General features: G+C 40.0%; 1 protein-coding gene across 4 annotated transcripts; it reads left to right on the top strand.

The window, feature by feature from the left end:
* Positions 1-124: 124 nt before the first annotated feature.
* KHSRP (KH-type splicing regulatory protein) lies at positions 125-27070 on the top strand. 4 transcript variants are annotated; one of them, XM_087925898.1, is made up of 20 exons: positions 125-416; positions 5942-6038; positions 7162-7200; positions 7356-7401; positions 7961-8010; positions 9101-9172; positions 13028-13085; positions 13731-13902; positions 14062-14160; positions 15776-15874; positions 16340-16442; positions 17114-17214; positions 20132-20273; positions 20355-20515; positions 20600-20715; positions 21675-21763; positions 21906-22103; positions 22846-22923; positions 23429-23586; positions 26328-27070. In XM_087925898.1, the coding sequence occupies exons 1-20, from the start codon at positions 213-215 to the stop codon at positions 26334-26336; spliced, it is 2091 nt and encodes a 696-aa protein (XP_087782024.1). In that variant the 5' UTR covers positions 125-212; the 3' UTR covers positions 26337-27070. The 4 variants fall into 4 exon arrangements, with proteins under 4 accessions (XP_087782024.1, XP_026567202.1, XP_087782027.1 ...); XM_026711417.2 differs by having other exon boundaries at positions 21900-22103; XM_087925901.1 differs by lacking the exon at positions 7961-8010 and having other exon boundaries at positions 21900-22103.
* The last annotated feature ends 928 nt before the right edge of the window (positions 27071-27998 follow it).

Below are 27998 nucleotides of genomic sequence, written 5' to 3'. Positions count from 1 at the left end.
GCCTGCTTCTTTCATATTTAGTGGCTTTTTTGCGCTGTCGCTCATCTCGAACTCGCGGATAATTGGCTTTCACAGGAGGCGGGGATAATGGCGCGAAGTCCCGCCTCTTGGGCTCCCGGCGTGCAGTGCGGGCGGGCGTGTGAAGGGGGGTAGAGTGTTCGGCCTGGTTCCCGCGTTGAGCCCTCGTTGCCGCCGTGTTCATCTCTGCCGCCATGTCGGACTATAGCACCGGCGGTCCTCCGCCACCTTCCGCTGGGCCGCCGGGCGCGGGTGGAGGAACCGGAACCGCTGGGCCTCCAAATCAAACCGGAGGAGGCAACGCTGTCGGAACCGGACAGGCTGGGGGAGCGGCGGGTCCAGGACCCGGCGGGATCCGCAAGGACGCTTTCGCCGATGCTGTTCAGCGCGCCCGGCAGGTGAGGGAACTGAGGTGGATGGGAAATAAAGGAAGCGCGATAGCGTGGGGAGGAGCGGGGGGGGGAGGAGGGCAGTTGAGGACGACGAGCGTTGCATCCCTCCCCGGCTGCCCTGGAAAAGGCCCGTTGCGCTAGGGAAGGTGGAGATCGGCCCGAGGCTGAGGTAGTCGACTCTTGAGGTGACAAGAGCTCTGGACTGTGTCAATTAACCCGCCGCGGGAAGAGCGGGAAGCGTTGGGTGAACAGTTAGTTTCTTCCTGCGGGAAGGTTACTTTAAAGGAAGTGGAAACCCGGCGCACGTGGGTCGCTTCTGACTAGGAAACTAAGCCGGGAAATAGCAGAAAAAGCTTGTTTCGGGGGGGGGGGGCGGGGTGTGTGTGTTTTTCCCTCAGTTGAAAGTGAGAAGGTCTTTTTTTTTATTTGCCAATTGAAAGCTAATAGAGTGGCCTGCAAGCCCCTCCTGATCTTTATTGTATGAAGGGTGGTGGGCTCTTGGGCTGCTTAGGTTAAATGGGGGGTGCTTGTGGGCAGGACCGCTTCATGTGGCAGAAGAGACCGATATTTTTAACTGCCTTTTGGTATTGGATCAGCACCAGAAAGGTATCCATTTTTTTATTGTGTTGGAGAAACATTCTTAACATTTCCAGATGTCATAGTTCACATTTAATATTTTGGGTGACCCGTCAAAAGTATCCACCTTGCACCCTGGAATTGTAATTTAGTACAGTACATGTTTGCCTGATGTATCCCATGTGTGCATTAGAAAGACATTGGAGAATGAATTTCATCTATTTGGGAAACAGAAGAATTGAAAATTTATTTGGATTTTTTAAAAATGTATTAAATTAGGGAGAACCGTTCTAGTTTCAAGATTGCCCATTATGTCCTAATGCTCTCTTTGCATCCTGTGCATTTTTGCATAGAACAATAAAATACGATTCTACTTGCAATGTAGATTACAGTTGTACAATCCATGTTTCTAACTCTGAATTTCATAGCTTGTCCTCAAGAAAGAAGGGTGGAGAAGTAGTCTCTCAGTGCATGTCCAATATATACAGGATTGAAGATAAGAAATTATAAGATTGTTGATGAATCAAATATTTGTGCCTTTTTTGCTTCCTGTAGGAATGAAAGCAACTTCTTGTGATTTAATTGAATTCTTTGTTTTTTCACAAAGGTGATAGGAGTAAGTCTTGCTGATGTTGCTCTTGTAAATAGCCTTTTATTTGTACATTTCTGTCATTGATCTATTTTTTTCTTTAACACATATTTGCAGGTAGAAAAGCTAGGATGCTCCGGGGAGACCCTGTGCTTGATTTTTTTTGTGCCTTGTTTATTGCATTGGGAAGGTTGGGTGGTTTTTACTTATTTTATATATACTCAATGTCTTATTTGAGACATTGAAAAAGGTAATATCCATGTGTAGTCTGAATTAATTCAGTTTATGTTACCTTAGGACTCCACATGTTTTTATCATGTTGTAGTCTAGTGCATCTATAGATCAATTGTAGCTTTTTTAGGCAAAGAACAAACACCTGATGTTTTAAGGAAATAAGAATAGTTCAAAGAAAACAAAATGATTTTATGGAAGTTTAATTCTTGAAATACTTGTATGCTGATGTTTCTTTCTATTGTTATATTAAGGGGCTCTTTCTGTACAGTGTTTTTTGAATCAAAGTTCCCATCCTGGAGAAAATTGTTACTGAATTGTTTTCTGTGCTGCTTGTTCTAAGAAGGAAGGAGAGGGACATTGTGAAGTATTTGAAGAATTATCCATTCATTTATTCATTCAATTTTTATAGCCACCCATGCCAAGGAATAATGAGTCTGTGTGTCTTACAATTACAAAAGTATAAAAACATCCAAAATAATTGTCTTGGCTACTGTATGTACTTAATCAATTAACAGAAAAGCCAAATGGGATCTGTACCACATTCAGAGCCTCTGCCTCAGATATACAGCCAAATTTTTAAAGCCTTATGAAAGGCCAGCAGAGTTCGGGCTAACTTCTGGAGAAGGGAAATTCCACAGAGCAGAGAGGATTGCAGAAAAGGCCTGTCTTCTAGTTCCCATCATCCAACACTCTTTGCAGCATGCCCCAATCTGCTAAGATTGGATTGGACTCTTAGAAAAAAAGTCCCTCAGGTAACCCATTCCCAAACCATATAGGGTTTTAAAGGGTGACAACCAGCACCTTGAATAGCATCTGGAATCATATTGGTATCTAGTGCAGCTCACATAATAGTGACAGTTATTACCTGTGCATCTCCATTCTGTCTCAGTTTCTGAATGTTCTTCAGGGGCAGCCCATGTAGAAAACATTGCATTAATCTAAACAACAGAGTACAAAGGCATGAGTTGGCGTGAGCAGGGCTTCCTGGTCCAGGAATGTGTGTAACTGGCATACTACCTGAAGATGTGCAAAGACTTTCCTATCCATAGCTATCATCTGTTTGCTCTTCAAAGAGTCTAAGGGGACCCAGATTGCACATTGGGTGTGTCTTGGGTAATGCAGCTCTATCCAGAACTAAAAATGGAATAATCTTGTCTTAAGAAGTTTCAAATACCCACAGCCACTTAGTCTTTCTAGTGTTTTGTTGAAGCCCATTTCATCCCATCCTGTCTCCAGCAGCCTTAGACACTGAAATAGGGCTTCTATATTATTGGTCAGAAGGCCTTGGTTGTTATTCAGGAAATACAGAGTATGTGGGGATAGCTCATGATCATTACAGCCTATTGAAGAAATATTATCCAGGGGGAGAAAAATTAGCTCTTTGAAGTTCTTTGTCAGTCACTGTTGCATATGGACTTACATAAATTATGTGACTGTACATTTAGATAGAAAAATGATTGCCAATAATTTTTAAGTGGGTAGCAACTGGTTTCTGTTTAGCAGACTGGTTGATTTTCTGAATTGATTTGCAAACTTTCAAAATTCTTAGGAATGTGGGCATTTTATACCGAATAGACTATCATCCCCAATGCATTGTTTTCTTTAAAAGAATGGAAATACTTTATTCCAGGATTATAGTATAATTAATGAAATTGCAACTTAAAAAAAAACCTCTTCAGTGATTAAGCCCGATATTAATTTCATTTATTTAACTATTGTTAGAACAAATCACAGAGCAGTAAAAATAGAATCAGTCATCTTTTTGTTTAATTAATTTCTTTGGTACTCATCTCACCACAAAGCTATGGTTGGATATTGCCAAACAACCAAAATGTAATTTATTTGAACGTCTGTCTTAAAAAAAAGTAAGGTGCAAAATAAAACATAAACCGTTTAAATTATTAGAAGTTGGACTTTCTTAAGCAAAAAGGAAGTTACCTGTATTTTAGAGATCTCTGCAAGTAGATGTTGATTATATCTTGACTTAGCTGAATTTCAGGAAAACATTGAAATTAATGGCAAATAGCTGGTTGTGCCATATTGCTTATGGCAATGCAGAAACGAATCTGAACAGGCATTTATGATAGATGTTTTCATCTCTGTAGATGTTAACCTAATGTTTTCAATCAATGCATAAACATTTGGACATTGGTTTTGAATATGCTACTGCAATCATTCTAGAATTATCTGAGTCTGATAATCTTTACGAAATATAGGGTTTATTTTTTTAAATTCGTTTCTTCAAGAAGAGATTGTTCATTATTCTTCAGAATTTGCATTCCTACTACGCTTTTTCCTTTTCTGTCTGTGTATGCCTTACCAGGTTTCATTCCTACTCATTACTGCTAAGGTACAAAATCAGTGCAACCTATTTTCTTCCTTGTCCTTTAAAGTACCTTGCCAACTTCCTTATTTCAGACTGTGCCCTCTAGGTATCCTTTGTTCAGTTTACTTTTTTCATTACTACAGCCTTTCTTAGTTAAGAATTCATCATAGTCTGGTCTTTATTTTGGACTTACTATTCTTAAGATTATAGTGGGACAAGTGAGATGAGTCAGAGATATGGTACCAATAGTCATTTCTGAATTTGATATTTAAAGCAGCGGCCCCCTCAACCTTTTGGGCACCAGGGATTGATTCCATGGAGATAAGTTTTTCCACGGACCAGAGGGGGTGTGGTTTCACATGCTGCCTGCATCCTGGGCTTCTCCTATTTGTGCAGACCAGATTCTGTAATCATTATGTATAGTTTTAAAAAAAAGCATTTTTCTTCCCATAATCTAAATATATATTATTTTATATTGAGAGAAAGGTAGAATTTCATTGTTTAGAAGGTACATATAAAAGCAAATGATTAATGTTTCTCAGGATTGGAATTAAAATTGGAATAATTATAGCACGTATATTCATGAAGTCATTGGAGCTAGTACGTCCAGTTGATAGTTGTGGATATTTCATGGATTTCTTTCTCATGTCATAGTAGACAAGTAAACTTTTAATATTCTATCATGATCTTTTTATTCGTTGATTTTCATTATTGTTCTACTTATGGAGAAGTCAGTCACAGCTCTCCCATCTCTATGTTAATACAGTTAGCAGTTATGTTCATAATTCTACATTTGGGTTTTCATTTTTACAAAATATCTTTAATGAGTTTTGGAATCAAGTGTCAGTTTAAACATTAGATTTTTTTTTTTTTCAATTTACCCATAGGGACATATATGAAAGAAGCCAAGAATTATTTCAGGTTCACTAATATCAATGTAATAAAATAATGTCTTTAACATCTCAGTTCCTTTAAAAATCAAAGATAACCTCTCAGTATAGCCTAGGAAGAACAAGCCAATCTGTAAATCACACACAACTGCTGGCAAAACATAGTGATTCTCATCTATTTCAAGTGGAGTCATTTTGGCCAGAAAAATACCCATCCCAGAAGAGCTGAGAGCCAAAAATCTATAGTAAACTTCCATAGTGGGTATTATTTATATTTTTTGTAATCATGTCAGTAAAACATGAAAAAAGAAGATCAACGCTTTGATGTTTCTGATATCAACATACAATAAAATGCCATACTTAATGCCATAAAAGTGATGAGAGTCTTACATCCACAGTCTGCTCTATGAACTTTCCCGTTCCCAGTCTGAATTTCCACTATTTCTACTAGATGAAAGCAGCTGCAACTGACCAAAATTAGGAAGGGAAGGGAAATTCTGAGGACAGGAATGGATCTAAGTAAGAGGGTGTTTTTTTAGGAAAATTTTCCTCATTACAGGATCAAATAAGTGGGGAGAAGAAAAACTGAGAGGGGCCTGACCTAACAACTAAAAATACCTGATGCGAGTCAATGCATAAAATGTTGCTGCCTAGTTAAATTTCTAGCTATTAGATAATAGAGCCACGTAAAGTACATACTTTACTGTAAGAATTTAGAGCTTGAATTGTGTGTCAAGTTTTTTTCAGTTTTATTTGTTTAAAGCCAGTTTGTATTTTATTCAGTAAATGAGTGTGGGATATATTTTTAATTACTTGAAGTTTCTTGTGTTTCAAACACCTTTGTTCTAACAGTTTTATTTTTAATTCTTTCTGAGCTTATTCTGTTGTAAAACCATAGTATCAATTTTACTTTTAGATAGCAGCAAAAATTGGGGGTGATTCAGCCACAACTGTGAATAACACTACACCTGATTTTGGATTTGGTGGTCAGAAGAGACAACTAGAAGATGGAGGTACTGTGTGCCTACTCTGAATAGATCCAAGTCAAGGGTAACATCTATTGAAGTCCGGTAGTTACTAATTTAGATGCAATCTAACTTAATAACTGGGTAATTGGAGCAAGAATTGCTGTCTTTAAGTGTTACAGTCATACAGCATACAGCATGAAGTTGGGTGACCACACCCTTAACAGAAATGCTAGCACTTCTGGTTGCCATTAAGCAAATATCATTGTGGGTTATTAAACAAGAATGCCATGTGATTGCCATTTGCAACCTCCTGACAGCTCTCCCATTGACCCTATCAAAGCTATCAAAAAAGGTTGCAAATGGCAATCATGAGTGTAATGACACTGCAATTAATTTAAATACAAAAATCAGTTGTAAGTACCACTTGTTCATTGCCATCATAAATTCAAATAGTCATTGGACTAGTGTCATTAAACAAGGTCGCCTAATCCCTTCCCTTAAACAGCTATTTAGCCTCACGTACCACGAGGGACACGGTTAAAAGGATGCAGGGATGTCCCTATAAATTGTGCAGCAGATTTAGGCAAAGATTCCATAAAAATGGATGGAGGGTGGCTAGACAAATACAACTAGTCCTTAACTTAAGACCATTCATTTAGCAATGGTTCAAAGATAACAGCAGCCTCAGAAAACGTCATTTACAACTTGCTCTCACGCTTGTGACCAACACACCACCGCACATCCACACATAATAGATATTCCAAATGGAACGGATGCTTCTCTGTGCAAGGGCATGTTCTGAACCAAAGTCACCACTTCAATCTGCCAAAGTGGGTTTGTTGGTTCCTTATGACATCCTACATAAGAATGCTTTATTCTTGATGATACAGTAGTCTGTTTTCTCAGGCACAAGAAAAAACATAAAATCGCATCAAGGACGGGGTTTTTGAGCCAAGGGCATTCCCTTCCAACCTCATCTCCTGAAACACCTGGACTGATGAAGGTTCACTTCTGTCCATTTCCCTATCTCTGGTTGATAAGTCATGTGAATGCTACGGCCTCCAGAATAGGCTTTCTTGTAGCTGCAGTCTTGAAGCTCCATTCTGAATAGCGGAATAAAAAGGAGATTATCCTAATCTATATCCATTTTTCTTTTCTTTTTTAATAGATCAGCCAGAAAGCAAAAAAATGGCTCCCCAGCCAGAACGTAAGTACAATGTATTTTTTTAATTGCTAGAGGAAGATTAATGTATTAACTGCATACAAAGTCTTATTCTAATATATTAGAGTTTCCATTGACTGGCTTACATCTTTTCTTTTTAGAATGTGCCTGTATAATCAGACTCTTCCTTTCCTTTTCAGCCATGCCTCCACCACCTCAGCTTGGACCGATCCATCCTCCCTCAAGGTAATTTAGTTATGGCCCTTTTTTTCTTTCTCCATCATTATTTGAGCTGGAATGCTTAAACCAATATTCAGGGTTGAGATTGTGGGTTCAGATTACTTCTGAAGGGGTAGCATTTCCCTGCCCTACAGACAGAAGGCTGTTTTGTCAGGTGGAGATCAGCATCCATATCAGTGAGAGGTGTGAATTCCAGGCACATGGATGCCTTGTTAGGTAGTGAAGCGTTGTGCTCTTTGGCCATGACTGAGTATTATAAGTCTTTGTGTAGCTTCAGTTTCATAGCTTTTGTTTCTGAAACTTGTCTGAAGATCCTTGTTTGCAAATGCTGCTGGAGTGGTCTCTGGGCCACTTAGTTGCTCATGAGTCCTGCCAGGCAGTGCAGGAAAATCACATGGTGATTTCCACAAAGCGGTGCTTAATTGTTCAGCCACCTTCCTTTCTGCTCTTTTGGGAGGAGGAACACTCTCCTTTTTTTGTTTCTTGATGGATGCTGGTGAATCCCAGATCCTTTTCTATAACTCTCCCACTCCTTACTTTAAGCTGCTGACCGTTTTCCTTGCAGGTCTACAGTGACTGAAGAGTACAGAGTACCTGATGGCATGGTGGGACTCAGTGAGTATTAGACAGGGAGCAGAGAAACCTGCTGTTGCCATAGTTGAAAGACTGCTACTTCACCTTTACTAACCAGTGCTGCTTTGGCTTCTCGATGCCAGTTGGCTGAGCTTTCTACAGGGAAGGCTCAGGCAGGTTTGTTTCTTTGTAGCCCTATTTGTGTGGGGGTTTTTTTTTTTGAGAGATGACAGGCATTTGCGTTTCTTTGTATGCTGCTCAGAGCTGTGTGGAAGATTGCTCCAGCAATGCCGGGTGGGTATTCTGTTCTACAAAGCCTCAGCAAGTTTTACATTCATTAAATGGTGAGGGCTGGATTCTAAGGAGAACTGGAGTTAGATGTCATGTAAGCATTTCCCATCATAGCAGGAATGGGGGTGGGTGGTGCTGTCAATCAACAATACAGATTCACTTTGGACACTCAGGCTAGGAGTGCAACAGGCATTCAGAATTCCTTGTTGGATTGCTTGTGGCTTTGGCTTTATCAACTTTTTGTGAGTGATTATAGTTCCCTTTTGCCAGAAGGAATGGTGGCTGCAAAACACTGCCTGAAGTTGAGTTTTCACTAAGCAAGGGAGAATTGATTCGCAGTAGGCAATTTGTTCAAAAGCCCTAGCTTTAAATTGGCCTGGCATTCACGCTCTGAAAGCTAGAGATTGTCTGAATGGGTACTGAGGTACTTTTGGTTATTGTAATTTATCTTTTTTTTCTTCTGTTGCTTCTGAGACCTTTATTTCAATACTATTTGTTTGAATTGGGCATTTAGGAGAATCACTTATCCTCCATTATTCCTTCTATAAATGGTGAATTGAAGGAATTTTGAAATAATACTCCACTACTTTTTCATGCACAGAATGCAGTCTTATGTTTAACTGTGCTAATGCAGTTTGTACAGTGAAAAAGTTATATACTTAAAATAGAAATATATTTGCACTGGATTTGTCTGTTTCTGCTTTTCCAATATATCCAAAAGCTCTTTCCTATCCCTTTTGAGGAAGGATGAAAAAGTGTTACATTTAAACCAACCTGCTAGAAGATAAGATTTCTATTTTTATCTCAAGATTTTCTCAGCATTATTCTCCTTGCTTTACAGTCATAGGAAGAGGTGGAGAGCAGATTAACAAAATACAGCAGGACTCTGGATGCAAAGTACAGATCTCACCAGGTAGGCGTGAAATTGTAGAGCAGAGTATGAAGTGGATTTGGTTACCACTTTCTGGTATAGAGCCACAAGTGCAGAGAGATTAATCCTATCTTACCCTTTAGCTCTGTTGGTGTCTCATTCCCAATCAGTCAAAGAAGGATTTGCAGCTGCAGGGTTTATGGAACACACAGAAAGTTTTTCCTCTAAGTCTTGTTCATGATAATAACATTTCAAATCAGTCATGAACACTGACCATATAAATTTCTGAAGATTTGTTTCAAAAACGTGCATATAATTAATCAGCATCATGCAAATAAATTCTAGTGTCAAAAACAGGGATCAATTAAAAAGCATAGAAAGTATATCAAAATGCTAAAAAAATATTTAAAGAGCAGACATCCAAAAGGAGGGGAAGAAGCATTAGATGGGTGTAGGGGAGCATAAATTCTAATTGTGGCAAAGTAAATTATCTCAATACAGAGCATTCTAGAATGAAAAACTAGATGTTCATTAAGATTAGTTTGTGGCAGGTGTTAAGTATTGCTAGGCAGAATCTAGCAACATATATTGTTAGCAGGGTTAGTATCTGAGAGCAGCTGGAGATAAAAGATTGCTCTATGAGGTATGGACTTTGATGCAAAAATGGAGATATGAGGCTAGTGGGAACATTTCTGTAGAAGAACATTCTGTGTGGAATCACAAGCATTGTCTCTCTGGATAGAGAAACTTCCTGTATTGGCCTTCATGACAGCTGAGGAGAGGGCATGACATCATGCCAGAATAAAAAGCCTCCAGGGTTAGGTTCTTGAAGGTTACTTAAGTATGTCATAGGGCAGACTGAGTACCTGTTGGGTTCACTGGCAGTAAAGGTTGGAGGCCTGGCTAGATCCAGTGGCTACAGGTTGTTTAATGGGTGCTTTAACCTGATCATGTCCCATGCTAAGTAGAAGACCTGGAGAGAAGAAAGCCAAGGGTGAGATTTTAGTTGCCACTACCTTTTTCCACGTGGACTGAAAGTCATCCCTCCTAGTTAATGAAACATGGCTGGGGGTGGGGGTGGGGATGTTTGAGCCAGTAGTTAAGTATAGTTATCCACACTCTAGCCTCCACTTTCACGAGGCCTGTCTCCAGTCTCAGGATAGTGTTAGAGACATATTTTTGGATTTGAAGAGTCATTCTGAGACATTTGGATTAAGCAAATCCTAATGGTGAAAAATTTGGAAAGGGTTACCATTAAAACATTGCGCTATTCACTTTGGCTTTGAATAATTTGTGTATTGCAGGGAGTATAGTGTCCACACCTCTTGTCTTGAGAGATTTTAGGATGGCAGATAAGCTTCTCTGTGCATTTTCAAAAATGTGGTATTCATGGAGTTTCCTTCTGTTGGCAGAATGAAGTAGTACTCTAGATATTTGAAACAGGACACTTGTTCAATCTTGTGACTATCTAATGGTTTTTGGGCCTTTTTGGCAAATGCCATTGGGTTTTCTGATAATTGAATTCTAGCTGGTCTTTCTTAAAATAGTGTGTTAGTGCTCTCAGTGCTCATTTAAGACCAGAAACAGCAGCACTTGCCTGCTACTATTTAAATTAACTGGTTTTTCCCAGAATTATGCAGCTGCTGTGTTATTCTGAGAAAAGATATAGTTGCTTTGAAAAATTGCAGAAATGATGCAATGTACACATTCTCTCACTATTCCCACTTCAAAGCATATATGGTGAATCAGATCAAAAGCATTGCACAGTTCTAATAAATAGCATGGCTTGTAAAAAACACAACGAACTGTTCGTGTGTTCTTGAAGTTTTGAGTAGTAACATAAGCAGTCATTCTATCTTGTCTCTGATTTTCATGAGAAAATACAATATTTTCATCTGAGTTTGGAGACATCTCAAAAACTTGTTTCTTAGTATTTGTCCTTTTTGCTAAACTGCATAGAGATTAAGTCACTATATGGTTAAACATAATGTAACACAAGCATATATTTGTTCCTTTCCAAGCTTATACTTGTAGATGGAGAGATGTAAGCTGTTAGTTTGAGGCTATGGCGAGCAGTCATTCACTGGATTGATGCCACAGCTGTACTTTTCCTTTGAGCTGCCAGAGGAGTGTTAGTGGGTAGAGCAATGATCTAATAGTATCTGATTGGAACTCAGCCATGAGTTTGGATCAGGAAATAAATGTAACTAGTAGGGCCAGATAATGTGGTTTTTCTGGCATTATGGGAGAGCCTTAGGTAAGTGGGAAATTACACCTAACTAAACAGAACTGGTGCAGTTTCAGGGACCGACAAAGACAATGTTCAGAGGTTCTGGGATGTCCTTGTTTGAAAGACTGAGGAAACATTGCTATCTGCCAGTCTTGTCTGGGCTGGAAAGCTAGGCAGTCCTTCAGTGGAAGACACCAGGGAATTCCAATGTTAGTAATATAATTGGTACTCTGATATCCTTAATGTTTACATATTCACATATTACCCAGGAGCAGGACATCTTTGGATGGCGGGAATTTATACATTTGGACAAAAGGAACTGAGGTCTCCAAGATAGGGGGAGCCGTATCACACATGTGGGAATGGCTGGGTTTTAGAGGTCATGGTTAATTATGATAAGCCTATTTTTATTTCTCAAGGATCACTTGAGTCTTTGGAGCCATAGAAATTGCCTTGCCTTGTGCTAATTTATGGTTTGCTCAATCATAGATAGTTGCCTAAGCTATTTGGAATATTCACACATGCTAAGTCTCAAACCATGGTTTACAAACATGATAAAGAACCATGATATCTCCCAAAGGCACTTTTTCAGGAGGCAATTGGACTTCCTTTTTTTTTTTCCTTTTAAAACGTTTCGCTTCTTATCCAAGAAGCTTCTTCAGCTCTGACAGGACAGCGGGCAATGGAAGGATTTATATTCCTTGCAGGCAGCTGAACTTTTAGCTATACAATTTGGGATGAACACCCTTTGAATGATATGGGAGCAGGAATGGGTTTCCAGAGGAAAAACTGCAGACTGCAGGAACCAGGAGCACTACTCAGGTGACCCTGAGGACACAGATAAACCTCCAAGTGGCCTCAACAACCCTCTAAAAGGATGTAAATGACCAGCTGTCTGCAAGGAATATAAAGCCTTCCATTCCCCACCATCCAGTCAGAGCTGAAGAAGCTCCTTGGATGAGAAGCGAAACGTCTTCAAAAGAAAAAACAAGAAAGTCCAGTTGCCTCCTGAAAAAGCACCTTTGGGACAACCATGACCCAGATAATTGAGAATCTCTACAGATTTTTAACCATGATATCTGTTTTCATATCATTACTAAACCAAAATCAAACAGTTATGTTATGGCTTACCATATTGTATAAACCCATCGAGAAAAATATTGTCAAAATGGAAACACTTGCAGTATTCTTCCACAGCACAGCTAAAAAGTTTTTTTTTTTAAATTGAGAATTGACTTAATACAGTTTTAAATACCGTTCTGTTCTTGGATCACTCGTCAAGTTGACTTTTATGTAGGTTGGCTGCCATGTTGATGCATATGTAAACATGGGAACCACTATGTCTTCTATTCCTTTCACCCAATCAAATTCACAGAAGACTCGTCTTGTGTAACCTCTGAACTGCCTGTAATTATGCAGATTTTTCAGCTGTTAAGAATCCTACATTTTCTGTCTGAGTGCTGTTTCCTTTTAACACCAAACTAGTCAAGTACATCCAGAACCCTTGTATATAGAGAGTGTATGAGTGTGTTTTATAGGCCCATCCAACTATCCTAGCTCCTTTTGATGATACATGATCAGAGGAAGGCTCACATTCTTTTGGAAAAATGTATTAATATAGAAAGAAGTTGACAACTGTCTTCTGATGGCTTTTCTTACCCTTACAGACAGTGGAGGACTACCAGAACGGAGTGTCTCTCTGACAGGATCACCAGAATCTGTGCAGTGAGTAGTTTTTAACCTTTGTCAGTATTTTCAGGAAGATCAGAGGCATCGCTTTTATTGCAAAAGTTGGGTTTGTTTCATGCTGTTGGCAGGGAAGGGGGAGTTATGCTAACTTCTGTTTGAACTGACCAAGTTTTATGTTCCTCTTGCTTTTTTTTTAATAATTCAGGAATTTGTTTTGTAAATAGATGCTAAGTTTTTAATTAAGATGGTTGCCTTTCAGGATGAAGACACAATAATAATTTGGGCATGCAGTACCTAGTGGGCTGCTGACTTTGGTCTTGCATATAGAGAAGCATTTTACTTAACACAAATGTCTTGCTAGGTTAACATGGGACTAAAATCTTTGTTGAATATTACAATTATAGCACATCTGTACTTGCTAAAAAGCAGGGATAAAACTAAAATAAATGCAGTATGTAAATTTAAAAATACAAGTGATGTGCAAAAATAAAGTGATTGTGTTTGCAACTGAAATAAATGCTATTAACCAACATGCAGAAGCTATGGAACATACTGATTGGTAGACTTTTCAGGCTCGAAAGTATTGCTGGGAATTCCATTTCAAATTTCAGTTATCAGAGGAAATTTTGAGAATCTTTTAACTTGCTGTGGCTCAAAGTTGATCCTTTCTCCTCTTTGTAGAAAGGCAAAGATGATGCTTGATGATATTGTATCTCGAGGGCGTGGTGGGCCACCCGGTCAGTTCCATGATAATGCCAATGGGCAGAATGGCACAGTACAGGAAATCATGATCCCAGCTGGGAAAGCAGGCCTGGTGATCGGCAAAGGGGGAGAGACCATTAAACAGTTACAGGTGAGCTTGAAGTGTTACCATCATCCATATCGTCATCAAAATCATTTTCTCCTCTTCTTCCTTTTCTACCATTGGCTTGGTTTAAGTTGCATATAAAGAGGAAAAGTGTACAGGGATTTTTAACAGTTATGTAACCCTTTTGATTTCTTGTTAATGTAGGAGCGGGCTGGAGTGAAGATGATTCTAATTCAGGACGGTTCACAAAACACAAATGTAGACAAGCCTCTTCGAATAATTGGTGACCCATACAAAGTGCAAGTAAGGCCCACTCTTTGTCTTTTCTGCTTACTGATTTTAGTTTGGATTTGGGTGGGGTTGAGAGTAATTTAATTTTCCCTTTACTGTGATGGATTTTCACAGTATCATATTTTAAAATTAAAAGACTACAGTTCAACACTGCCAGTTAGAGTTTTCGATTATATTTGATTTAGAAAAATATAATTATTCAGTTCAGATATAATGGAAAGCTATGGCTCTCTAGCCAGAAAGTGCACTGAAGATGAAAGGTCTTTGGTTCATAAACATTTTTGTTTTACTTTCTCAAGATATGACAGCTTTTTTTTTTGTTTTAACTTCATTTCGTTAAGATGTATTTTATTAGCGGGAATGAAAACAATCTGCCCTCCAGTTTTGAGCCTTTCAAGAACAAATCAGTTTTTTTTCCCTATGATCACCCTCTAAAAAGGCAGGGTTCTCCAATATCAATAGTAGTGATCAAAGGCATAATCCTCTTTGCAGAGCTTCTCCATGATTCAATTTATTTGCAACAGAGCCAAGAGCCCTTGCTATATTCTAGCTGGCAGTTCAAATTAGCCTCCTTAAACAGCACAATTGCTGCTAAGATTTGAGTTATTTTTTACAGTTTTAAGTTTTCTTTAAAGAACAGTCTGATTAAAGCCAGAGAACTTTCATCTTTATTAATACATTAGCTTGAGTTTATAGGAGGCACATTTAGCAGAGCAGGAGTCAGTAACAGAGTTGTAAAGAAGGTTAATGCTTTAGCTATAACTTTACAATATTAGGTTAGTTTATTCAAATGTTTTAATTCCAGTTCTACTGAATTACATGATAAATTGTCGTTTTTAAATTTAATTTACTTATTGATAAAATTTGTACACCACATATCTTGTCTAAGTGACAACGGTTTATAAACAACATCATAAAATAATATAAAATATGACTAAAAGCCCAGTCAAAAGAGAGTTAAAACAAGATTAAAATTTATAGTTTTACTTCTTAAATTTAAATTTGCAGTTCAAGTTCAAGTTGCTTCTTCTTTGACCATTGCAATTTTCTTGTATTTTGATTTTCACACTACACTCATACAATTGCTCTCTGAATTTGAATGCTGTCTTGAATCCTTTTCTATGAACATATGGCTTTATCCTGGGCCAGATAAGTAGTGTTCATAATTTATTAATTTCTCTTCCTGTTGATGGTGACCTACTCAAGGCTTTGACTGGATTCTTCTCCCTGTTCCGAGGAAATGCTAACATTCCTTTTTCAGTGGAGGGTTCAGAGATTGAGTCTGGTCTGCACTGGACTGTACCAAACTATCACTCCCTCCTTTTCCATAAAGTTTATTTCACCTTTTAAATGCACCCCCTGGTTTGTTCAAGCCGAAACCTCTGTCCTTATCCTCCAGTTTGTTCCTTCCTGTTATCTTTGTTTCTCAAATTCATAAGATCACTGAAAAATCTTCTCTGCCAGTATTATCTACAGCTGTACTCTACCAATGATCTGGAATTGCTCAGCTTCCCTGATAACACTCAGACAAAGGCTTTCTTCATTGGAAGTTATAACATTTCTTAGGTGAAATGTTCTGTGGTATGTTTCAGATCATCCCAAAATTAATGCTGATTTCTCTTTGCAGCAAGCCTGTGAAATGGTAATGGACATCTTACGAGAGAGAGACCAGGGAGGCTTTGGTGATCGGAATGAATATGGTTCAAGGATTGGTGGAGGAATAGATGTGAGGACATTTTGGGTACTTTGCTGTGGTTATGGGGAAAAAAACAGCTTCAGTTCAGCATTAATCCCTCTATTTTGTTTATTTATTGGGTTTTTTTATTATGGTATTTATATTTTGGAACAGCTCCCTTAGAAGTGAAACCAGCCCTTTCATTTTGGAAGTTGGTGGAGCTCTCCCTGAGCATATTTGGTGATTGATAGGTCATCAGCTGCATTAATTACGTTCATTGAATAATGTTCTGTATACCTGTTATATCTAAAAAGCATCATTGTTCTATGTGTATGTATGTGTGTGCGTGCGTGCGTATGTATATACAGTATATTAAAGTGTGTATGTATACACCCACACATATAAACACTTTATTTTTTTAATTGAATTTTATTGTTATAAATTTCCACAAATTTGAGAAGATTTAGCAACATGTAGATCTAGTAAATAAAATAAGATGTTTATTCATTTCCTTAGGTCCCAGTCCCCCGACATTCTGTTGGTGTGGTCATTGGGCGGAGTGGAGAGATGATTAAGAAAATACAGAATGATGCTGGAGTTCGAATCCAGTTCAAGCAAGGTGAGAACCCCAAATCTCTGTCATCTTCAGAGCCTGTATTCACATCACAGAGTTAAAATGTCAGGCTTATGCTTGTGTGTCCCCACTTCTTCAACACAAATTCTTATTTGGTTATCATTATTGTTGCTAATTCAAATTTGCTTTTGTTCCTATTTTTGTCAAATTATTTTCCCCAGCGCTCTTTTCTGAAATTGGAGGGTGCAATTTTTTCAGTTGTGATCTAAGGCAAAATCTCTAAGAAACATTTTAGATAACTGAAAATCTATAGAACATTTTATTCTTTGTTCAAACTTGGCACAATCCAGGTTATTCAGGAAGTGTGACTGAAACTTGGCAAGTTCCCCTATAAAAACCTGGGTCTATCAAGTTTGTTGTAGTTCCATTGCCTTAGATTGGATCTTCTGAATTTTGGGCAAGTTTTTCCTTGCCTGGAACTGTATACATCCCATACCTACTTTTCTTCAAAGGAGAGGGAGAGAACTATATATGTCCTCTCGTGAAATCAGAGGGCCTTTTTGCTGCTGAGGAGGAAATCATTAATTGGATGTGAAAACATTTTTGAATGTGAATGCTGTTTGATGTGCACATACATACACACATCAGTTCACAGACAAAGGTCCTAATTTTTAAGCTCCAGTTGAATTTAGAACTTGTTTTGGCTGTCATTTCAGATGATGGGACAGGTCCTGAAAAAATTGCCCATATCATGGGCCCACCTGATAGATGTGAACATGCTGCCCGGATTATCAATGACCTTCTCCAGAGTCTTCGGGTATGACCTTCCTTGGAAGTTTATCTCATCCATCAGAGTGCTGAAATTTCCATTTAGTTGACCTGATCTAATCTTGGAAACAAAAGAAAGAATTGCAAAGAAATTCTTACAAAGAATTAATTAAGCAACTGTATTATAGTTATAGTTTTTGTAGATTGCTGTGTGTGTGTGTGTGTGTGTGTGTGTGTGTGTAGATATAGATATTTGTTTTCTTAAGTTTTCGCGGGTACTTACATGTATGGCATTCAGCTTTGTTCGGGTATTTTCCCACGTCATTATAATTGTGCTTTTAAAGTTGTAGCAACGTTTCGGCAGAATCTCATCTGCCATCATCAGGCGTCTGTATTGTGTTCGTCTGTGAGTCAGACTTTCAGAGCCGTTTCTTTTTTAAATTTGAGGCTAGCCTACTGCTGTGCCAGAATGGTTTTTTTCTTCATCCTGATTGGTTGGGAGTCTTGGTCTGTGTTTATTGGTCTTGGAGTTTGCTGTGTTCTGCTTGATTGGTGTTTCTATATCTTCTGTTTGTTTTGTAGCTTTTTTTGTCTTGATTGGCTGGCAACATTGTGTTTCCTGTATTGGAGGCTTTTAGTATGGCTTGGCTTCGAGTAAATGGACGGCTATCATTTATTAGGAAGCTAAGTTTCGTCTGGGGGCCTGATTGGGGTGTGTTTGAGCTGGAGTTATCAGGGGGAGTCTGTTTGTGCCCAGGTGTTTTCCTGGCTTGTGGTGTGGAGATTTTTTTTGTTTGAGAGTGCAGGCTTCCAGATAATTGACAGTCTGGTGGAGTCATCTCTTCTATTCATGCTTTCAGGTCTTTTTTCAATCTCTATGGCTTCTCTGATAATTCTGTAGTTGGGGTTTTCTATAGTGGCTAGGGTTTTGGTGCCATTGAAGTCGATGCTATGACCTGTGGCTTTCATGTGTTGCACCAAATTTAAAACAAAAATGGCTGTGAAAGTCTGTCTCATAGACGAACACAATACAGAAGCCTGATGATGGCAGATGAGATTCCGCCAAAAAGTTGCTACAACTTTAAAAGCACAACTATAATGGCGTGGGAAAATACCCGAACAAAGCTGAATGCCATACATATAAATACCCGCGAAAACTTAAGAAAACAAATTTTACACACACACACACACACACACACACACACATACACACACATACACACACACACACTCACACACTATATAACATATTGCTTAAAATATATAAGTTACATGCAGGTGGTCCTCAACTTACAGCCTTTTGTGTAGTGGCCATTCAAAGTTATAATGGCACTGAAAAAAGTAACTTAAGACCATTTCCCATGCTTACAACCATTGCAGCATCTCCATCATCATGAGATCAAAATTTGGATACTTGACAATTGGCTCATATTTATGATGGTTGCAGTGTCCTGGGATCATGTCATCTTTTGCAGCCTTCTGACAAGCAAAGTCAATAGGAAAGCCAGATTAACTTTACAACCTTATTACTAACTTAACAACTGCAATGATTCACATAGCAACTATGACAAGAAAGACCATAAAATGGAATAAAACTCAACTTTCTCAGCAACAAAAATGTTGGGCTCAGTTGTGGTCATAAGTCAAGGACTACCTGTACATAACTTAATATTACTGAGGAGGGATTAGTTTTAAGTTTGTGCGCCACCTACAGTCACCTCAGTGAAATGGATGGCTTTATAAGTTTAAGTAAAAAATCATTTTAAGACATTTTCATTCATATTTGACTAAAGAGATACTAAAACTTCTTAAGAAATAATCAGAACTTTAATAGTACTTTTGATAACCTCTGGAATTTAATTTGAACTTGGTTATTAACAGTTTTTTTCCATTATATTTTAATTCTGTCATATACAACAGAAAGATGTACCTCATCAGGTTTTCAAACATAATTCCTTCAAGGATTTTTATTTTTCTGTGGTTTGGAATTTCTGCCCCATTGCATTTTCATTTGATTCAGCATACCAAACAGCTTTAGTTGTCTCACAAACCTAATGCACCAGAGAACAAGATTGAGCAACATTTCTGTAGTGGAAATTCATATTTGACATTTGGATCAGTTTGGAGAGCTTGCTGTCAATGAGGCTTACCTGAGAAGTTAGTGGAGTTGTGTTGTTACAAATATAAATAGAATTACATTCTTTCAAATGGAAGCCCAAATGGGCTGAGTGTTATCATTACTGAAATTGTATCAGAAGATGAAATTTATTATTGCAAAGTTAATGCAAAGCATTCTGATTTAAAACCACTGTTTTTGAGCTCAAAGCACAATATTGATCTGTAGATTTGGTTGTGATTTTGAGAAAAAAAGTATGTTGCTTTTACTCTGCTTTTAGAAGAAGACAGGTTTAAGCCATTCTAAATGTTGTGATTGTTGCCACTTGTAATTGTTTTGTTTTCTAAAAAGTTTTCAGATTAAGCAGTATAGCAGTGGGAACCAGGGCAGAGAGCAGAAACGCCAATTCCTATATTTTCAAATGTCTGAAATACTCAGAATGTTTCCACTTTTGTTGTACAGAACATCCAAAACATACTGAGTTTTGTCTTGTTGCCACATACCCTTGCAGAGTGTTCTGATGGACTATTCTAGTTTAGGAAAGAGCTTTGTGGGTTCCACCAAGTTCTAGGTAACACCATGGAACATGTGCCACTATCCATCCTGGTCCAAGACTGTGCTCAAAATCTTTTTGCAGAACACACCCTGCAGGAGAATATCAAGCTGTCTTGCAGGGCAGTTTGAGCACTCTGGTGATCTCATTCAGGAAAATAACATCAATACTTGTAATTCCTAAATGCACCATTTGACAACACGGTGAGAGAGCTCTCCCTTCTGGAAACTCTTCTGCTGTAATATTTTATTGTGTTTTCCCCACGTCACTCAAGTTAATTATATTCTTGTCTTGCAGAGTGGCCCACCAGGCCCTCCAGGTTCGGGAATGCCTCCTGGAGGCAGAGGTAGGGGCAGAGGGCAGGGCAACTGGGGGCCTCCAGGAGGAGAGATGACCTTCTCTATACCTACGCACAAATGTGGTCTGGTCATTGGCAGAGGTGAGCCTCTCCTGTTTTCTTCAGTTCTTTCAAGCAGGTGTGCATCAGGCATTCTGTTGCTACCTTTTCTTCATTTTTTAGGTGGGGAGAATGTAAAGGCCATAAACCAGCAGACAGGAGCCTTTGTAGAAATATCTCGGCAGTTACCCCCCAATGGAGACCCCAATTTCAAATTATTCATTATTCGGGGCTCACCTCAGCAAATAGATCATGCCAAACAACTGATTGAGGAGAAAATTGAGGTAACTACCCACCTTTAGTTGCACAAGAAATCTCCAGGTTTGATATGCCAGTTTTTATTAACAAATTACATGTTTCTTTCTTAGGGTCCCCTTTGCCCAGTTGGGCCAGGGCCTGGGCCTGGTGGGCCTCCGGGACCAGCACCTATGGGTCCCTTCAATCCTGGGCCGTTCAATCAAGGACCACCCAGTGCACCCCCTCAGTAAGTACCACTCCGTTGTGTTTGGAGAGTCTTTTAGCTGCAGCCAAGATGTTGACGTCGGAACCTGGTGGAAAAGCACCTGTGCTGAGCTGAACCAGGAAGCCCCCTTTTAACAAAACTTTCTTTCATGAAAAGCCCTTGATTTAGGGGTTTTGCAAAGATTACGTGTATGGAGAAAAATGAATTGCACCCAAAGAGTTGTGTAATAATGCTGTTGAGGGAAAGAAACATGGTTTATGGTATGCATGCTAATTTTATCGCTTGTTATCTGTACAAGAGTTTTCAAAAGGGATTTGGCTTTTGGCTACAATCAGCAACCATTCTGACCAGTGACCATTCTGGCCATGACCTATTCTAGAGAGAAATAGAAAGAACCATTGGTATAGAAACATAAAAACAAACTGCTATTTCATATGGCTTTCTTGTCATGGTCTGTCATTGTAGCTTGATTGTAGCTACTGTAGTTAAAGGCTCTCAAAAAGTAACTTTTCTAGAAACTTACTTATCTTTAATGTTTATGTATTGCTAAATTTCTATCCTAACTTTATTTTGTATAATTCAGGGTGCTGTGCATAATGCTTTTGCCTATTTTCCTTATAAAAGGAAGGGAATTGGGCTGAGGGAGAGGGGTGGACCCAGAGTTCCCCAGTCAGCTTCCATGCCTAAGGGAGTACTAGACCTTCACCAAAGCTACACCAAATTGTCTCTCTTCACCACTGGCAATTTATTTTCATCCATGATAGCAAATTGGATTAATGACATTCCAGCACCCTCTTCAGCGAGCAAAGTTGGCTTGAAATCCTGTGCTGTATGGGGCAAGAAGGAGAGCTCTCCAGTTTCTCCAAGAAGTAGAACTATTTCTCTAGAGTAAATTCTTGGGCCATTTGCTACTTAAAAATCCTTGTCGTACATCCTTACATATGATCAATTATGCCAATTTCTCCCCTCTCTTCTTTCAGCCCTGGGGGACCACCACCACCTCAATATCCACCTCAAGGCTGGGGAAATGCCTACCCACAGTGGCAACCTCCAGCTCCTCATGATCCAAGTAAGTATTTGTTAGAATTCATTGCCGTTTTTTATAAAAAGCAAACTTCACTATTAGTCCTCATCAGAGTGGATTACAAATTACAGTGGATTCAGGAATGGCCAGGCTTGTATTCAGACTTGTCATCTGGTTCCAGGTAAAGCAGCAGCAGCAGCAGCAGCAGACCCCAATGCTGCCTGGGCAGCATATTACTCGCACTACTACCAGCAGCCTCCTGGCCCAGTTCCAGGAGCCCCTCCGGCCCCCACTGCACCACCGGTGCAAGGAGAGCCCCCCCAGCCGCCCCCCACCGGACAGTCAGACTATACAAAAGCATGGGAGGAGTACTACAAAAAGCTAGGTAATTTTACAGGTGTTTCTTCTCCTTTGCTTCTCTATTAATGGAATGATTGCTAGGGTTATAGGGTAAGGACTTGATTCAGAACACTTCAGCTCTTTTCTCTCTACCTATTAATTTTTTCATTTTCTTTATCAGTATTCTGGACATTGAGTGCTTTGGGTTTAAGCTGAGAGAACTGGATTAATTTACGTGACAATGCCTTCAACCTCAAGGCCCTGTTTTCAAGCAAGCAAAGTTTTGATAAAGTACACATTAGAAAACTGGGTATCTTGGTCATGTGTTTTCCTTTTAATGGAGCACCATAGTTGATTTTGTTCCCAAATATTTGTTATTTATTCCATATTTGTTGGACTATCTTTCAGGATAATTCTGTCTTGCCTGTTGATTCCCCAGTGTTTTTTGTCTTAAGCTGGACAGTGGATGTACTGCATGTGAAAACTCCTGCTTATATGAGTCTATAAATGATGACCATCTCTCCCATAGTTCCAAAGTATGATGAAATATAGCTGTCTTGTATTATTTAAAAAAAATGCTGAACACAAAACAAAATCATTCAAGGCTTCAGCCTTTACCGTTTGATTCTCACACCTATACTTTTTGGCTGAGTGCTGGTAAATAATGCCATCGGTAATTGGGACCACCTCCTGTTAAAGTTCTGGATTCTGTAAGGGAATATGGCTCTTGGTTGGTCAAAATGCTTCTCACATACGACCAAGTCCTGTTGTCCTTTGTTGTCCTACAGGCCAGCAGCCACAGCAACCCGGAGCTCCTCCCCAGCAGGACTACACAAAAGCCTGGGAGGAGTATTATAAGAAGCAAGGTGAGCTAAAATACCACAGGCTTTCTATGGCAAATGGGATTGGCTCTGGAATGCCAAACAATTTTTTGTTACTCTGTGCATCCTTATACAGGAACAAATTGCACTGAATCAAGGTGGCCCCGGAGGGGGGGGGGGTGTCGCGTCTGAATAGGCATGGATGGAATAGGCTAGAGCCATGATGGCGAACCTATGGCATGCGTGCCGAAAGTGGCATGCAGAGCCATCTCTGCTGGCACACGAGCTGTCACCCCAGTTCAGTTCCACTGCGCGTGTGCATGTGCCTCCCACCAGCCAGGTGATTGTTGGGTATCTGCCGCGCATGGCAGGGCGCATGTGGGAGATATGCAGGAGCATGAGGGGCATGCGTGCAGGGGGAGGTGGGAGGGGCTGCATGCGCAGGGGCGTGGGAGGGGTCGTGCATTGCACACACACACACCTTTGGCACACGATGACGAAAAGGTTAGCCATCCCTGGGCTAGAGAGACTCTTTTCTTTTTGGAAGCAGCTCAAGTAGCGACTGGTGCAGGGCCAGCAGCACCACCAGGACCCCAACCAGACTACAGCGCAGCGTGGGCAGAATACTACAGACAACAAGCTGCCTATTATGGACAGACACCTGGTGCTGGTGGACCAGTGCCACCCCCCACACAGCAGGGACAGCAGGTGAGTGAAGAAGGGGCTTGATTTAGCAACTAATTCCTGTGGAGAAATCTCTTCCATCTGGGTGTTTGTTATGCATATGCTTTTAAGTTTAGCTTAAAAAGTATTAAATATTTGGACACTCTTGCCTCATCTGTGATACAGGGCACCCAGTAGGATGTTACATTCTTGCCATCAGACTAAGTTGCCAGTGTAGATTGCACCAAAAGAAAGAGTGACCATATGGATCGTTTCTAGTGTTTCCTCAAGGGTGAGATTACTGAGAAGGACTAGTGGTTAAGGGTCCAGGCTAGAAACCAGTACATTGTGACTTCTAATCGTGCCTTAGGAATGAAAGCCGGCTATGTGACTTTGGATCTTCACTCAGCCCAACCCACCTCATAGGGTTGTTCTTATGAGAGAAATAGGAGGAGGAAGAACATACTATATTTTCACTGCCTTGAGTTAGTTATAGAGTAATAAAGATGAGATAAAAATCTAATAAATACAATAATGTTGGTTAAATCAGAACCTTAAGTTGTCTCTTCCCCCCCCTCTCCCCCCCCCTCAAAAGGTGTAGCCAAGTATGTACAGGGTTGCACATGCATCAGACATGTTGGCTACGGGCATATCCTGCTGGCTCTTGATACAAAAGTTCCAAGAAGCCTGGCCTTCCTCTTGTTCAAAATATCTGAAATGTGTTTACAAATGTATTTTCACAACCATGAAAACTTGATCGTTATTTTCATAACAGAGAACAGGAGCTTTCGGGTACACTAATATTTTTTCTCTAGTACTAAATTCTGTGAGTATGCTTCTGGTGCATCAGACCATTGCTAGGCTAATGTCAGTAGCATATTCTGTAAGTAAAATCAATGGCAGATGAACAAAAACCAAGTTGAAAGTCCTTTCTTCAAGCAACGGATCTGCAATGACCTAGAAACAAGTAAAGATATTACTAAAATCCAACGTCGGTTTGTCAAACAGATCATGCCGGATAAATCTAATTGCATTTTTGATGGATCAGGGAAGTACTGTGGTCGTAGTTTACTTAGAATTCAGCTAGGCCTTTGAAAAAGCGCACCACAGGATATTTCTTGGTAAAGTAGAAAAGCCTGGAATAGGTAGCATCATCACCAGATGGGTTTGTAACTGGCTGGCCAACTGTACTCACCATGTAGTCCTCGATGGAATTAGATCAACATGGAGGGAAGCATGTAGTGAGGTATCCCAAGGTTCTGTCTTAGGCCCAGGACCCTTCAACATCTGATTTAGATTTAAAGGATTGAAGGGTAACTCATCAAGTTTGGGGGGAATAGCCAACATTTTAGAAGATAGATTCAAGATACTGAAGAATCTTGACAGACTTGAATTTTGTTCAGGTTAGTTCAAACTAACTTTGTTGGTCCTACCCAACAAAATACAATTCCATTATGAGAAAAAGTCTTATGCTTAAGCAAAAAAAACCCAAATTCATGGGTATAAAATAGGTGGTGTCTGGTTCAACAGCAGTAATGGTGAGAAGGCTCTAGGGTCTTAGTGGAGAATCTCTTAAGTATGAGCCAGCAATGTGCAAGATAAGCAACTGCCAGATAAGCCAATTCATCAACAGAGAGATAGTATCAAGATCAAGTGATGTGACAACTCTGCTTTATACTTGGATACTACACACTTGGATACTGCATCCAGTTCTGGTCATCATGGTACCAAAAAAATATTGAGGCTCTAGAACAGGTGTCAAACTCGATTTCATTGAGGGCCACATCAGGGTTGTTGTTTGACCTCGGGGGGTGGGGGTGGCTAACTCGACATCACTTGTATTGGGCGCCTGTGGTGGCCCAAGCGCTCTGCCAGCAGAAACAGGCTCACAGCCCTCCCAAGCTGCATTCTCTCTGTGAGAGGCACTGTGAGCCAGTCCTTTGCTGTTTCCAGGCCATCCCCACGGACCAAATCTAAGCATTGAGTTTGACACCCTTGCTCTAGAAAGAGTGCAGAGAAGAGCAGTTAGAGGCTAAGCTGTATGTGGAACAGTTGTGAGAACTAGGCATATCTCGAGTTAGCAAAGAGAAGGACTAAGGGTGACATGATAGCTGTCTTCCAGTACCCGTTCAATCGTTATTTCATATTCTATGGAAGTCACTGGCAGATGAGCAAAAGTGGAAAGCCCTTTTTTTATTCATTTTCTGCATGGCATTTCTTCAGGATGAGAGGCGCTATTGTCTCGGTGACTGGCCAGGGGAAGAGGCTCTATAAAATACAAGAGAACTGAAGCATTCCACAAACTCCCTAATAAACAGTGGTAGGGTGACGAACAGGAAATTCTATCGGACACCAGTTTCATTTTGTTCACATGTTATTGAACTGCTTGCTAAATGGAATGGTGGTGACATTTGGGATGAGATCAAATGATGAGCTGGAACAGGGGTGCCAAACTGGCGGCCCGTGGGCCAGATGCATCACACCCACTCCAGCTCCGGGAAGGGAAAAGCCATCCTGATATGCCACGTGACAGCAACGTGATGCGACAAGTTTGACACCTGTGAGCTAGAAATCGGCTGGAAAGACAAAATTGCATGAATGAATGAATACATTGCTTGTTGTATTGTCTACTGTTTTTATTTCTCTGTTGTATTACTGTACCTGGAAAAACAGTAATGTTCAAGGGTGTTAGCCAATGAGGCTCCCCACCTGAAACCACAGGGTAAACACCTTCTCTTATTTCCTTTCTCAATGACAGATTCCTTCATGTTTTCTCCTTTCCACAGGCTCAGTGAGCTGAATGTGACCCTCTCCATCTCCGAGAACCTTTTGTTTTGGAGAAAGGTGGCGGCGGCTGCTGCTGCCACTGCAGGAAGTGGCAGGGTGGGAAGGGAACTGGCCTGTTGCTCCGATTGCTGGGTTTCTTCTGGGAATCTTGGCCATGCCGCCTTCACATCTCTCTTAAAATAAATCCAGATCTCCAAACCTAATGTTGAGCCAGCAGCTGTAGAAGATAGCCGACTAAAACCGCCTCCATCAGACCCCATCCTGCCTGACACACACCTCAGTTTTCAGGGTAACACTTCCTTTTTCTTTTCTGTTTTGTTTTAAAAATAAACTTTACAAGGAAAATCACTCTGCTTTTTAGTTAAGAGTTGGAACATTCCTCGGACAAAGGTGTTGGTGTTTCAGACAACCCCATCCCTGCCCTTCCATTTTCTTCACTGCTGGGACTGATCGTGTTTTTGTCTGTTCAAGAGGAAATTGGAACAAACAATTATATGCTCAAATTTTTACTTTTTACCGCTCGTTTTTAACTTCACAAATAAATGATAACAAAACATCCCCCTGTGTCTGCTGGGTGGTGTCTGTCTTTCTCTGTCTATAGGGTTTTTTGAAGCTGATGTTTGTTCACAATATAGCTGTTGTAAAAGCCTGGTAATGGTCATGAATAAGAGCTTCCTGTGTTTTTATAGTTTGAGCAGGCATTTGTGCATTTTTGTTGAATAAAATGCTTTTTTGTTTTAAAGTCTCTGATGCAAATGTGTATGTTTCCAAAAACAGGTCTCAGAAGGTTTGAAGGTTGCCCAGGGCAGTGGGAACAGATACTTGATGTGAGCCAGAGGCAGGCTATTTTTCAGGTTCCATAGACTGAGTTGTCGCTTGGCTTGTGTTGATCTTGAAATTCCATGTATGTAAAGTTTTAAAACCGCATCATTCTTCAGCATCAGCATATGGGAGGGGTACATTATAAAAGAGTGGATTTTCCAGATTCTTGCATCAATGGTTGGAACTCCCTAGTAGATTATTCATCATTAAATCCATTTGGATAATTGGTCTAAAATGCTTTTCAGGATCGGAGAAGGTACTTGGAAATATACATGAGGGCGCTCATTCCACTCGAGAATAGTTTTCTTCAGCATTTGATCTCCTTCCCTGCCTCCCATCTCCACCCCATCATGATGGGCTGGGATAAGTTACTTTGTTTAATTTGGTATTACAGAGGGATTTTAAAAACAGACCAAGGACTGTATACAACTGAAGACTGAGGCCTGCAAGACGCCTTTTATTTTGAGTTGAAAGGGAAAGAAGTGTCACTTAATGCAAGGCATTCACGTATTGGCTGACATAGGCAATATAGGTAGTCCCCGGCTTATGACCACAATTGGGTCCAGAAGTTCAGTCACTAAGAGATGCAGTCATTAAGTGAGACATGTGATCAGACTTCATTTTACTGCTGCTTTATTTTTGCTGCTGTCTTTAAGCAAATCCAACTTCCCCGGTTGAGGTTGTTTGCTGGAAACCTATCAGAAACTGGCTGGGAAGGTCACAAATTGCAATCACACCACCGCAGGATGTTGCAACAGGTAAATGTAAGCCAGCTGCTAAGTGCCTGATTAGCAAACAGGTAACTTGGGGTGACATGGCAGTCGTAACTTTGAGGACATGTCATAAAT

Source organism: Pseudonaja textilis, chromosome 2, assembly GCF_049901715.1.
Source record: "Pseudonaja textilis isolate UNSWEBS1 chromosome 2, rPseTex1.2, whole genome shotgun sequence".
Lineage (NCBI taxonomy): Eukaryota > Metazoa > Chordata > Lepidosauria > Squamata > Elapidae > Pseudonaja > Pseudonaja textilis.
Note: the sequence above shows the minus strand (reverse complement) of the source record. Positions and strands in the feature narration are given on the sequence as shown.